General features: G+C 41.5%; 1 protein-coding gene across 29 annotated transcripts in view; it reads right to left on the bottom strand.

Annotated features, from left to right (window-relative positions):
• The window catches only part of CELF4 (CUGBP Elav-like family member 4), a 1,364,246-nt gene that overhangs the window by 510,238 nt on the left and 839,655 nt on the right, over positions 1-14,353 (bottom strand). For all 29 annotated transcript variants that reach the window (XR_013221177.1, XR_013221171.1, XR_013221173.1 and 26 more), the window contains exon 3: positions 2,014-2,062. Coding sequence is in view for 24 of the 29 variants with exons in the window: in XM_077284083.1 (XP_077140198.1) it covers positions 2,014-2,062 (49 nt within the window). In the remaining 5 variants the exon portion in view is untranslated. The remainder of the gene's footprint in view (positions 1-2,013; positions 2,063-14,353) is intronic.

Raw genomic sequence — 14,353 nt, 5'->3', positions numbered from 1 at the left:
ATTTTTTGCTTTTAGGAGAACCCCTTTAAGTGCAGTTATTTACCAAAGTTTCTGAATTATTCCTTTTATTAACTTAGGTTTGTAAGTATAAAAACAGTTAATCTTGAAGGACTGGGAAACTGGATAAATACTGGGTAAAAGGTTAGGAGTCAAGATTAACTCACATATTGCATGTGTTGGTGAGGGAGACGTCTTCAAGGTGCCAATTTCCATTTTTACAGAGAACTTAATATAAATTTTGCAGGTCATAAAATAATACAACTTTCCACGCTTCTCTACAAGATACAGTAACACAATTTGTAATTATACAAATGGCTATGATAAAATGATCAACATGACCAACAATTCACAAATATTAGCAACTTCCTATGAACCCCACCATCTGCTAAGTTTTATCTTATACCCTCCTGAAACTTTTACAATAAGATTTAAATTGTTTTTAATAAATATATTTTTTTTCAATCTGCCAAGAAAATTCCATTTTTCTTGATCAATTCAATATAATGCTGGAATATAATGTATGCTGCACCCAGAGGGGTCCTGAGCGGGGGACTACCATACTTTCTATAGATACGGTTTATGGACAGCTGATATCTTCATGAAACATATCCTTTAAGGTATTTGAACTACTAAAAACATAGACCAATCCGTCAAGACTTGATGCCCTTAGTAATTTTGTCCTTACTTACTAAACCCTTTCATTTTATAATTATATCATAACAACTCTATAAAAAAACACATGAAAAAATTACTAATATTGTTATGTTCGATTCTTAATATTTTATCTCTAATAAAATAATTTATATGTATTATCTCTAAATAAATAAATTATATTTATTTCATAATAGTTTATTTTTTTCCTCTGAAAAGTTTGGTGATTTCATTTAAAACTTAAGTTCACAAAAATGTTAAACCCTACAAGTATGTTCCTAATTTAATGTTGGGAGCACTGTTAATAATATATTACAGTATTGTCATTATTCTCCTATCTCCGCTCTATTCCCTTTTTTCATCTTCCCTAGGCATACCCAATAAAGATCAGCTTTCTTTCCTTCTCATACCTCCGCCCTTTCGCCTTCCAACCGTTTATAAAATTTGAATAAAATGATTGGAATATAGAGTAGAAAAAAACAGAGTTAAGATATTCAAACATATAATTTAGATTTCGGCCAAATCCAAATGTCTGGGGGAAAAAAAAACAAAACGATCAGGCATGTTGGATTTTAACATGCCTCTTCCTTTATCAAAAAGTTGACAGTTCTGTTTTGAGTAAATTTGGTGCCAATTTTTCACACTTCCCATTCCATCGTGCCAAGTCAGTGGTCTATGGCTATTTCTCCGGGGTGGGAGCGCCGGCTGTTACCGGTCGGCATCCGCTGATCTTTTTTTTGATTGGCTGACCTCAACGTTGCGCTCTGACACCATGCCAGGCCAGGCGATCAAAACAAGAACAGTGGTAACAGGTGGTGGTCCCACCACGATGCAACGTGTACAGACCGTCGTAGCCGATGGAATGAAATCGATTCGCACCAACTCTACTGTGTAGTTTCCTTACCAAACGTTTGAAGATGGCTTTCACAAGAGTCAATGTTATCTGAAGGTGGATGAGACCTCCTGTCATATCTCCGTATTTACTCTACAAATTCCCAAAACAGCAAAGATTTCCTCACCGCTCTGCAAAGGGAAAGTTTAGATTCATTTTCGACTTTTTGAAAAAAGTTGGTATCTGACAGTCAACTACTTCACCTGGCCATTAATGATTTCCTAGGGAATCGCGGGCTACCTCCTCCTGTCTTTGCCAAAAGAAAAAAATCTAATAATAATTGAATGTGCAAAAGTCAAATAAAAATAAAGAAAAAAAGAAGGGATTTAATAAGTAAGAAAGCCACACTGCAGAGGGAATTTCTCTGGCAGTGATTCGGCTGCTAATTGATCAGCGCACTGCATGACAAAATCCACAAGGCAATCACAGGACTACTTAGCAATTATGCTGGGAGAAATGCCAACTACTACCTCCTCTGCTTTCACTGTCAGCTGGCTTCACCTGGATGGGTCGGTTCATCTGCAAGACAGAAAAGGTGGAGGACATGAGAGAAGAGAAGGAGGAGGAGAGTTCGTCAAAGTGTTCAATACATTTCATCAAATTACTGACAACTGACTTCCCCAATAAACATCCAATGTAATATTACCAGACACCAACTGACATACTCAGCTCTGCTAGATCTGCACTTAATCAATTGTGAGAAATACATTTTTTTTCACTAGGAAAAAACATAAAAAAAGAGAAAGTATCATTGCTGGATTAATAGAAAATCAGATATTATTATTATTATTATTATTATTAATAAATAATAATTATTATTAGTGTTATATTATTATACAATAATAGTAATAGCAATATTTATAATATATTAATAATTATAATATAATAATATTTATACTACAATAACAACAAGTATACGTATTATCATCATCGTCATCATTATTTTTGCATTATTATTTTATTATTACTACCTAGTATTTATCAGATTAGAAAATAAGTAATATTAAATATTTAGCAAATATTTAATATTTAAATAATAGTAAATATTTAAGAGTTGTAAAGACCAATTGAATCTATAGATCATAGAACGGAACTTAGGAATCATCAGGAAAGTCAGTGATAGATTCTGAGGATGAACATTTTGTGTCATCTTGGAGGTAGAACGTCCATTAATGCGTTAGATAGACAGCTACAAAGGTGTCTGGTGGAGATAAGGAGGACATTTGGGCCACGTCCAGGCGTAGTAAAGAACGCCGTCAGGTCACTTCGTTTTCTAATAGAACATATTGTTGACCCGGAGACTCAAGGCTGAACACAATGGCCGCATTAGAGAACCGGAGGAGTCATACAATTTGAACAGGGCAAGATTTTGTAGCATTAATTTATGGATTTGTGGTTATGATATGATTTTCACGTTTTCGCCATATAATAAAACACTTTTATAGAATGGTCTAAATAACTATGCTGCACAGTGTTGTCATAACCACAAACTGCAAATATAAAAGACTGCACGGTGCCGATGTTGTCCATGTGCCACCTAATCAACCCTCCTACTTGTATATATGGGCATGTAGGTCATAGGAGCCTGACACCTCGATATCTGCGATCCGATGTCTTATTCCAGAGAATTCCACATTTTTCTTCATATGTAAATGAGCTGTTAAGATCTATGGGCCGGACATAGATCTCCCCGAGAATCTGCCTCCATTTACTGTAAATGAAAACGGGCATTACCAGCGTGAGACATGTAATAACTGACAGTCTGCTCTCCTGATCTACATGTCTCACACTGGCATCTCCCCTTTTAATTTACAATGAGCTTTGGGGGGGTAGAGATCTATGTCCAGCCAATAGATCTTAACAGGTCATTTGCATATTAAGAAAAATGTGATTTTTTCTGAAATAAGACATGAGATCACAGAGATCAAGGTATCATACTATTCAGCTTCCTATGACGTACATGCCCATATAGACGGCTTAGCAGAGATGATCCTACTGACAGATTCCCTTTACATGCACACTGTTTCAACATGCTTTGTATAAATTAATAGTACGAGCAAATGCAGGAAACTTTGTAATATACGTTATCAGGGGAATCAGCTTCTTTCTCCACTTATCAGCCACTTTTTCTCTTAAACTGAAGGCTAAGGTTACAATTGCTGAATTTAGTGTATGGAGAAGGAAGGAGGAACAGACAGAGACAAGGAGACACACACAGACCGTGCTGCTGCTGTTCCGTTAAGTGTTTTATCTCATCCTAGTGCTGGATTCACAGATACACAGCTCAGTACTGTCGTTTAATGTTCTCCAGGTTGTTGTTGCTTCTGGTAATGTGTTCCATAGAGACAGGAGAGCATGAATCCTTCATATCGGTGTCTACTATATACGAAAGATATAACACAAGGTAGAATTTACCTACAAGCTCAAAGACAACTTAAAATTGCTGCACTGACATGACAGCCCATTCAAAAGAAGTCCCTGACATGACAGCTATGCTACTACACAAACCTCATCTATCACCAGTGTTACTCAATGTGTAAGTAATGGGACTACTCGATTCATTTTGGGGTTTGTGGCCACGAGCCTCACTGCTTAGCAGGCGGCTGATCACACGGGGGCACACAACGAATGTCGGCTCTGCTCAGACCTACATTTGAGAACGCTCGGAGATACCATCTCATATGCAGGCCATGGAGCACTGACTGTGCAGCCTGCTGTGTTTTTGTCTGGGAGCTCGGAGGTAAATCTCAGGTCTCTTAGGTAATAACTCTGCTTTTATGTATTTCTATAACTCGGCCCCAGAGCTCATTTGTAGGTTACCACTGGCATAAAAAGATCTTTAATTATGATCTTTAATTACAGTATATGGTAGCATCCTCTCCCACAAGACTCGCGCCTTTAATGAAGTGGATCCTGACTCTTTGAAAAAAAAAAAAAATCCTTAGCTGAGCTAATAATGAGCGCTGAAAACAAAATCAACCCCATACGTATTACTTTACTCATCATACATGGTCACCTTTTGCCACTCATCTTGGGTTAGGTAGACAAAAGAGGACAGGACATATGCAGGGGCATAACGATCGGGGGTCTCAGCGATCGGGTCTGTGAGAGGTGGGCCCGGAGATGACAGCAGCTATTTCAGCTGGATGTGTGTCTGAGGACGCACATTCAGTGGAAATGTATTGTGACGCAGAGACCCACTGGGTCCCTGCACTGCAACACACGCTGCCGGGCAATCAGAGGCCGACAGCTGACGACGGCAGGGTGCAAGTCATTGTGCTGCCCATGGCCGGCATACCAAAGTCAGCTGCTAGCTTGTGCGCCAGCTATAGAAGAGGACACTGCACGTTGTGGGAGCGGGGAATGGTGAGTAGAATTGATTTTTTAATATATATATATAATTGTTGAAGAAGAGCCAAAGAGAGGAGGATATTATTACTGGCAAGGGCCCAGAATGGAGGACTTCTTCCAAGATGGAGGACATAGGATGGGTGGGCATTATATGAGGGAGGATGGGGGACATATATTAATGGAAGTGGCCCAGAATGGGGGGACATTATACCAGGATGGGGGCACGATCTCCACTGTTTATTAAGGTAAGAACTGACTTAAAAGGAGTTGTCCACTTTTCAAGACAATGGTTTTATTTATTTAAATGTATGAATGTGGGGGGGGGGAGGGGCTAAAAATATATATTTTTTCTGATTGGGTTTAATGATTTTTCTTGCCCCATTTGCCTTCTGTAGCCTCTGTTTTGCTCTATGTGTCGCTGGCTGCAGAATGAATGAACTAAGAACCCGTCAGTGAGCTCACTGTGATTGAACAAGGAGACATTTTGTAACTGGTCTTTATCTGAGCTCCTCTCAGCTGAATCGGCAGTGAAACAAAAGGGCTTGCAAAAACCAAACGGTGCAACAGTTTTTAATGAAACCAGATGGAAAAAAATATATTTTTAGCCCCGAATACATGCATTTAATGAATAAAAAAAAATAATGTCCCTAAAGGCGGATAAGACGAATCGTTTAAGGTAGAAGAATTATGAACGCGGCTCTGAATGTAATCTGGATCACAATCAGTACAAGAAAAGTGAAGCAAAACATCAAAGTTATCAAACCCTTCCCAGGACATTGGCGTCCATACGAGCCCAGCGTCCGTCTTGTAGGAATCGGTGGCCGCCCCACATTACATCCCGCAGATGCCGATGGAAGAGATACCATACAGATAGCGGCACGGATCGCTCGGCGGCCAACGGGAACCTGACAAGTTATCTTTTCTCCAGCCGTCCAGTTCTTATAATTAGAATCAACTTGACATAAAATTCACTAATTACTGGGTGGAACACTGCACAGGAAGCAATTAGGATCCCGGCTAGGAGCTGCTGTGAGGGTGGGATTCACTCCAGGAGAAGAGGCCACATAATTACTCAGGATTGGTGTAATTGTAATTAGAACAGAGGAATCACATCATAATGTACAGGGAGCAAAGAGTGTGGGGACCCCAGGGGCGAGAGCGCAAGAGGCTGCCTAATATCTGCCTAATATCTGCATAATATCTACTATATTTTATCTATCTATCTTTCTATCTATCATCTATCTATCTATTGTCTATCTATATATTATATATTATCTATCTATTATCTATCTATCTATCTATATCTATCTACCTATCTATTGGTCTATTATCTGTCTATCTATCTATTATCTATATATTATATATTATCTATCTGTTATCTATCTATTGGTCTATTATTTATCTATCTATCTATTATCCATCTATTATCTATCATCTATCTATCGGTTATTATCTATCTATCTATCTATGTATTATCTTTCTATCTATTATCTATTATTTATCTATCTATCTATCTATCTATCTATGACTAGTTCTAGGGAACTTGTCACCTTTTTCATGCTGCCCGTGGTTTCGGCACAATGGCAGCCAGATATATTTTTTCTGTAAAGTTTCCATGGTTTCAGAGAAAACAGAAGATCCGTTCTGGCTCCTCCCAGCACTAGTGTCGGTGATTGACAGGTGTCACTCATAGCGAGAGACATGTCAGACATGTCAGTCACCTAGAGCAGCGGGGGAGAGGCTGGCCGCCGGCCGCCTGCACCACACTATGGACCCAGGCCGGATCTGTAAAGTATATCTTTTCTGAAATGCTGCCGGAGAGTTGCAGACAATAATATGCCTCTGATTCCATAGCGGCAGCAGTTTGGGCAGCATGAATCAGGTTCCCTGTGTGGGAGACATTTGCTCTGCCCTCAGCTCTGGATTGACATATTCCTACTCTCAAAGTCACATGACACAAAGGGGTGTGGTTCCAAGCCATTAAATCAGAGAGCCACCACTGAAAGCTGGTGGGTGTGGCTTACCGTGATGACATCATCGGTTCCTTCTCCCCATGGCTGAGAGTGGTGTCACAGGAGCTTATTTGGGACGGTCATATCTCGGCCGCTCTCTATTTCAGGTGGGCCGCGCCTGACAGTAACATTTATTACATATAACAGAATTGTTTAATGGAACTTTTTTTATTTTCTGGAGATTTCCTTTAAGGCCGCCAAACTATGAATCACTGAATAGAAACTGGACGATGGATGACTGGATGATGAGATTTGTAGCGGAATCATTGTCTAAAAGTGCCATAGCCCATTATCAGTCCCCAGAAAGCTCTTCTGTCACCCCTGAGCTAATGCATGTATAATATACGGCACATTATGGTCTGTCGACATCACAGGGCTCTAGGTAAAGAAACAAGCAGCACCTGTCAGCAGGTGATCTATTCCTGAGCCCCTGCCCCTTACAAATCACTCACTACCAGACTTCCAGCAGCTGGAGAGTTATAGAGCCAGTCCTGGGCCAGTCCTGCAGGGGTGTACTCATATATCACATGAAATCATGGGCTATCCGTCTGTGTATCGATCCTTTTTCCCGCGATTTTGGCTTCACAGACAGAGATATACAGTGAGGCCTCAGGTTCAGCTCACAGTCAGCGACAAAGTATCAGGATCTGAATTCCTTGTGTTTTACCATTCATTTATTGCTTTTTTAGTTACAGTGAGGATTCATCAGCCACATTGATGCAGACTCAGCTCGGCTCCTCTCAAGTAACCAGACAGCAAGGGTCTGGGATTATTTTTTATTTATTTATTTATTTATTTATTTTAACCTGTTTACTTTTGCAGCTGAACACAAACCAATAAAAAAAAAATAATAACGCATAGGAAAAAAAATAAAATGAAGAAATACAAATAAAATAAATAGATAAAAGAATGAATAAAAAATAAAAAAAGTGCGCCTGTGCGGTATTTTTTGAGGTGAACAGGGGGAGTCAGGAGGCAATGTAAATGCATAACATTAGGAGAAAAAGGTGGTGGCATTTGTTGGGATACTAAAAAAACTGGTGACAGGTTCCCTTTAACGTTTGATCAGAGGGTGAGTTGCACAATCAGCCCGATTCTCTCGATTCTGTACGGTCATCTGCACCTGCCTATATCATAGGATAATAGAAGGTTAGAAGGGACCTCCAGGGTCATCGTGTCCAACCCCCAGCTCAGCGCAGGATTCACTAAACCATCTCTGTCCAGCCTCTGTTTGAAGACTTCCATTGAAGGAGAACTCACCACCTCTCGTGGCAGCCTGTTCCACTCATTGATCACCCTCACTGTCAAAAAGTTTTTTCTAATATCTAATTTATATCTTCTCCATTTCAGTTTCATCCCATTGCTTCTCATGTTTCCATGTGCAAATGAGAATAAGGATGATTCCTCTACACCAGTGTTCCCCAAGTCCAGTCCTCAAGAGCCACCAACAGGTCATGTTTTCAGGATTTCCTTAGTATTGCACAGGTGATAATTGCATCACCTGCACAGGCAATAATTCCATCACCTGTGCAATACTAAGGAAATAATGAAAACATGACCTGTTGGTGGCTCTTGAGGACCGGACTTGGGGAACACTGCTCTACACTGTGACAGCCCTTCAGATATTTGTAGACAACTATTAAGTCTCCTCTTAGACTCTGAAGACTTCCATTGAAGGAGAACTCACCACCTCTCGTGGCAGCCTGTTCCACTCATTGACCACCCTCATTCTCATATATATGTCCTTCCTGTGCTTTGCTTTCCCCCCACGGTCTGAAAACTTCCACTTGTGTTAATTAGTGCCTCTAAACCATGTGTGCATGCTTGAGATGAGTCCCACGGTGGTGCAGATGTCAATGTCTTTTCTGTATAAAGTGCAGGATTAGTACGTCCTATAGAAATACTAGGACATAGGACGCCTCTTCACATCGCACTGCATTAACATATATGAAGGTCCCAGCTCACTTCATGAACCGCACTGCTGAGTAAATATTTAATCTTCCATCGCCTCAGGGACAATTGTTTTGGAACAATTTGCTAGAATATCTGTGTTCCTGGAACCGCTGATTGCCGTCTGTTCCACCACAAGGCACATTCTCCTAGCAAACTCCACCGAGAGTCGTCTCCTCTGCCCTATTCTTTAAGATTAATGTGTTGCCAATTCTACCTCTTTCCAGTAATTATGCCAAAACTCTCATTCGCCCCCTTCTCCCACCCGCCACTCTTTCGCATCAACACGTACCGATACATTAAACAAGACATTCCATTAATTTCTTCATCATCATAAGTTAAGAGCGGGACATACTCTTTAAATATTCATTCAGCTATGAAAACTGAGCATTAAAATTTTAATAATGTCAAGCTCATTTGAACCGATTTCCTAAGGGACCATTACAATACAATTAAAATAAATATGATGATTGATTGTCCAGGGGCGGTTTACCTGTCCGGCTGTGCCACTTACCGGGACGAGCGTGTCTGTTGGTATGGAAATCAGATGAGACGTATTTCCAAGGAAACAAAAGGAAAAATCCAAGGGGTGAGGTGTAGGCAACTGTGATCTATTTAGAAATCTTGCATATTTATGGTGTCCCATTAAGTGCTAGGACCACCCATCAGCGGATCCGCGAGAGTGAAGCAAATGATTGCAACTTGGGTTCTGAAAGATTATTCTCCTATAAGAGGTGCAACTGCAAGTTCATGGGCGTGGAAGCAAAATCTGTACCAAGACCCTCATCTATTCTATGCCATTTATTATACTGTTGTGTTCTTAAGTGACAGAGAAACCTTGGAGAAGCCTCAAGTATTAGGACCAAGGCTCATCATCTACAGATGTATCCTTCTTCACCGTTCCACCAATATCGTTGAAGATTCCAATTTTGCATCATGCAAATTTAATTCAAACTTGTAGCATGATATTGATACCCTCAGCAGGCTGAAAACCGCAGCACAACTATTAGGTCATATAGACACATACAGAATAAATATCTCCCTACAGAGTATTATATATTTTTTCAAACTTGGGTATATGATAGCACTCATCTCAGGATAGGTCAACCCAAGAGCAAAAGTGAAGAAGAACAGGTCTTTCACTCTGCAAATCCATCTACTTCTAAGCGATTTTCAACTTATGGCTTGATTAATCCTCAGGACGGTCTACTGACCAATAATGTTCTGGGAAAGAAATTCGGGGTTGTTGAACTTTAGTAAATAAAACCCAATAAAAAATAAAAAGAGCATATTCCCTGAAGGAAGTAAATAGTAATAGTATATGTAAATAATATAAAGAACTTAGTTAACAGAATTTTGATATGAAAAAACATAAAGCCGTCCCACCATGACCATGTGTACCGAATCACGGATGGTCTATCTCTTGTAGTTTCTTGTACTTTGTACACACAGGGTACACCTTGTCGTGGTGGGATGGTTTTTACGCTTTTTTATTCAAAAGAGTGTTAATTAAGAACCCTTTATACTTTGCTATCCCTATTGTGCTTGGTTGAGCATGCATGTCTTTGGCAGGTGCCTGTATTCCGGTTGTATGGTCACCTTTACGTGGCTGTGGTGATACTGAATGTTGGTCACTTTAAGCCATTTGTGGGGTCTGCCCTGAGCACATTCATCGACTTTATCCAAATTTGATCCTATAGGTGTTGTGAATTTGGATTCTGGGCTCCCCCGGTGGCTACTGGTGGAATTGAACTGGTGTCTTCATCTTCTCTGTTCACCTGTTCCCATCAAGATGTGGGAGTCGCTATATAACCTTGCTGCTCTGTTAGTTGCTTGCCGGTCAACAATGTTATCAGAAGCCTCTCTGTGCTTGTTCCTGCTCCTAGACAACTACTAGATAAGTTGGACTCTTGTCCATGTTTGTTTTTGCATTTTTGTTCCAGTTCACAGCTGTAGTTTCGTTACTGTGTCTGGAAAGCTCTTGTGAACAGGAATTGCCACTCTGGTGTTATGAGTTAATGCCAGAGTTTTAAAGTAATTTCTGGATGGTGTTTTGATAGGGTTTTTAGCTGACCATGAAAGTGTCCTTTCTGTCTTCTGCTATGTAGTAAGTGGACCTCAAATTTGCTAAACCTATTTTCATACTACGTTTGTTAATTCATCTTGATTCACCGCCAATACATGTGGGGGGCCTCTGTCTCCTTTCGGGGTATTTCTCTAGAGGTGAGCTAGGACTAATATTTTCCTCTGCTAGCTTTATTTAGTCCTCCGGCTGGTGCTGGGCATCTAGAATCAACGTAGGCATGCTACCCGGCCACTGCTAGTTGTGCGTTAGGTTTAGTTCATGGTCAGCTCAGTTTCCATCTTCCAAGAGCTAGTTCCTATATATGCTGATGCTATGATCTCTTGCCATTGAGATCATGACAGTTTGACCGGCCCACTAAAGGGTTAAAATCCTTGGCTGAGAAAGGAGAGAAATAAGTAGTCTGCTGAAATTTTTTTTTTTTTTTTTTTTTTTCTTCTCCTTTGAATGGCTCTGTGTTCACCTGTTTGCAATGGATCTTCAGAGTGTAACTGCAGGTTTGAATAATCTCGCTACGAAGGTACAAAATTTGCAAGATTTTGTTTGTCATGCACCTGTATCTGAGCCGAGAATTCCTTTGCCGGAATTTTTCTCGGGGAATAGATCTGGGTTTCAGAATTTTCGAAATAATTGCAAATTATTTTTGTCCCTGAAATCTCGCTCTGCCGGAGATCCTGCACAGCAGGTCAGGATTGTGATTTCCTTGCTCCGGGGCGACCCTCAAGACTGGGCTTTTTCATTGACACCAGGGGATCCTGCGTTGCTCAATGTGGATGCGTTTTTTCTGGCCTTGGGGTTGCTTTATGACGAACCTCATTTGGAGCTTCAGGCAGAAAAAACTTTGATGTCCCTATCTCAGGGGCAAGATGAAGCGGAAATTTACTGCCAAAGATTCCGTAAATGGTCTGTGCTTACTCAGTGGAATGAGTGCGCCCTGGCGGCGACTTTCAGAGAGGGTCTCTCTGATGCCATTAAGGATGTTATGGTGGGGTTCCCTGTGCCTGCGGGTCTGAATGAGTCCATGACAATGGCTATTCAGATCGATAGGCGTTTGCGGGAGCGCAAACCAGTGCACCATCTGGCGGTGTCCACTGAGAAATCGCCAGAGAGTATGCAGTGTGATAGAATTCTGTCCCGAAGCGAGCGGCAGAATTTTAGACGGAAAAATGGGTTGTGTTTCTATTGTGGTGATTCTACTCATGTTATATCAGCATGCTCTAAGCGCACTAAAAAGCTTGGTAAATCTGTTTCCATTTGCACCTTACCGTCTAAGTTTATTCTATCTGTGACCCTGATTTGCTCTTTGTCATCTATTACCACGGACGCCTATGTCGACTCTGGCGCCGCTTTGAGTCTTATGGATTGGTCCTTTGCCAAACGCTGTGGGTATGATTTAGAGCCTTTGGAGACTCCTATTCCTCTGAAGGGGATTGACTCCACCCCATTGGCTAATAATAAACCACAATACTGGACACAAGTAACTATGCGTATTAATCCGGATCACCAGGAGATTATTCGCTTTCTGGTGCTGTATAATCTACATGATGATTTGGTGCTAGGATTGCCTTGGCTGCAATCTCACAACCCAGTCCTCGACTGGAGAGCTATGTCTGTGTTGAGCTGGGGATGTAAGGGGGCTCATGGGGATGTACCTGTGGTTTCCATTTCATCATCTATTCCCTCTGAAATTCCTGAGTTCCTGTCTGACTATCGTGACGTCTTTGAAGAATCCAAGCTTGGTTCGTTACCTCCGCACCGAGAGTGCGATTGTGCCATAGACTTGATTCCGGGTAGTAAATACCCTAAGGGTCGTTTATTTAATCTGTCTGTGCCTGAACATGCTGCTATGCGTGAATATATAAAGGAGTCCTTGGAAAAGGGACATATTCGTCCATCGTCATCTCCCTTAGGAGCCGGTTTTTTCTTTGTGTCAAAAAAAGACGGCTCTTTGAGACCATGTATTGATTATCGGCTTTTGAATAAAATCACTGTTAAATATCAATACCCATTGCCGTTGCTGACTGATTTGTTTGCTCGCATAAAGGGGGCCAAGTGGTTCTCTAAGATTGACCTTCGTGGGGCGTATAATTTGGTGCGAATCAGGCAGGGGGATGAGTGGAAAACCGCATTTAATACGCCCGAGGGCCACTTTGAGTATTTAGTGATGCCTTTTGGTCTTTCAAATGCTCCGTCAGTTTTCCAGTCCTTTATGCATGATATTTTTCGCGATTATTTGGATAAATTTATGATTGTGTATCTGGATGATATTCTGATTTTTTTCGGATGACTGGGACTCTCATGTCCAGCAAGTCAGGAGGGTTTTTCAGGTTTTGCGGTCTAATTCTTTGTGTGTGAAGGGTTCTAAGTGTGTTTTTGGGGTACAGAGGATTTCCTTTTTGGGATATATTTTTTCCCCCTCTTCCATTGAAATGGATCCTGTCAAGGTTCAAGCTATTTGTGATTGGACGCAGCCCTCTTCTCTTAAGAGTCTTCAGAAATTTTTGGGCTTTGCTAACTTTTATCGTCGATTTATTGCTGGTTTTTCGGATATTGCTAAGCCATTGACCGATTTGACTAAGAAGGGTGCTGATGTTGCTGATTGGTCCCCTGATGCTGTGGAGGCCTTTCGGGAGCTTAAGCGCCGTTTTTCCTCTGCCCCTGTGTTGCGTCAGCCTGATGTTGCTCTACCTTTTCAGGTTGAGGTCGACGCTTCTGAGATCGGAGCTGGGGCAGTGTTGTCGCAGAAAAGTTCTGACTGCTCCGTGATGAGGCCTTGTGCCTTCTTTTCCCGTAAATTTTCGCCCGCTGAGCGGAATTATGATGTTGGGAATCGGGAGCTTTTGGCCATGAAGTGGGCTTTTGAGGAGTGGCGCCATTGGCTTGAGGGGGCCAGACATCAGGTGGTGGTATTGACTGACCACAAAAATTTGGTTTATCTTGAGACCGCCAGGCGCCTGAATCCTAGACAGGCGCGCTGGTCATTATTTTTCTCTCGGTTTAATTTTGTGGTGTCATACCTACCGGGTTCTAAGAATGTTAAGGCGGATGCCCTTTCTAGGAGTTTTGAGCCTGACTCGCCTGGTAACTCTGAGCCCACAGGTATCCTTAAGGATGGAGTGGTATTGTCAGCCGTTTCTCCAGACCTGCGGCGGGCCTTGCAGGAGTTTCAGGCGGATAGACCTGATCGTTGCCCACCTGATAAACTGTTTGTTCCTGATGATTGGACCAGTAGAGTCATCTCTGAGGTTCATTCTTCTGCGTTGGCAGGTCATCCTGGCATTTTTGGTACCAGGGATTTGGTGGCAAGGTCCTTCTGGTGGCCTTCCCTGTCACGAGATGTGCGAGGCTTTGTGCAGTCTTGTGACGTTTGTGCTCGGGCCAAGCCTTGTTGTTCTCGGGCTAGTGGATTGTTGT

This window comes from Ranitomeya variabilis, chromosome 1, assembly GCF_051348905.1.
Source record: "Ranitomeya variabilis isolate aRanVar5 chromosome 1, aRanVar5.hap1, whole genome shotgun sequence".
Classification (NCBI taxonomy): Eukaryota; Metazoa; Chordata; class Amphibia; order Anura; family Dendrobatidae; genus Ranitomeya; species Ranitomeya variabilis.
The sequence above is the reverse complement of the archived record's forward strand: the minus strand, read 5'-3'. Positions and strand labels throughout refer to the sequence as shown.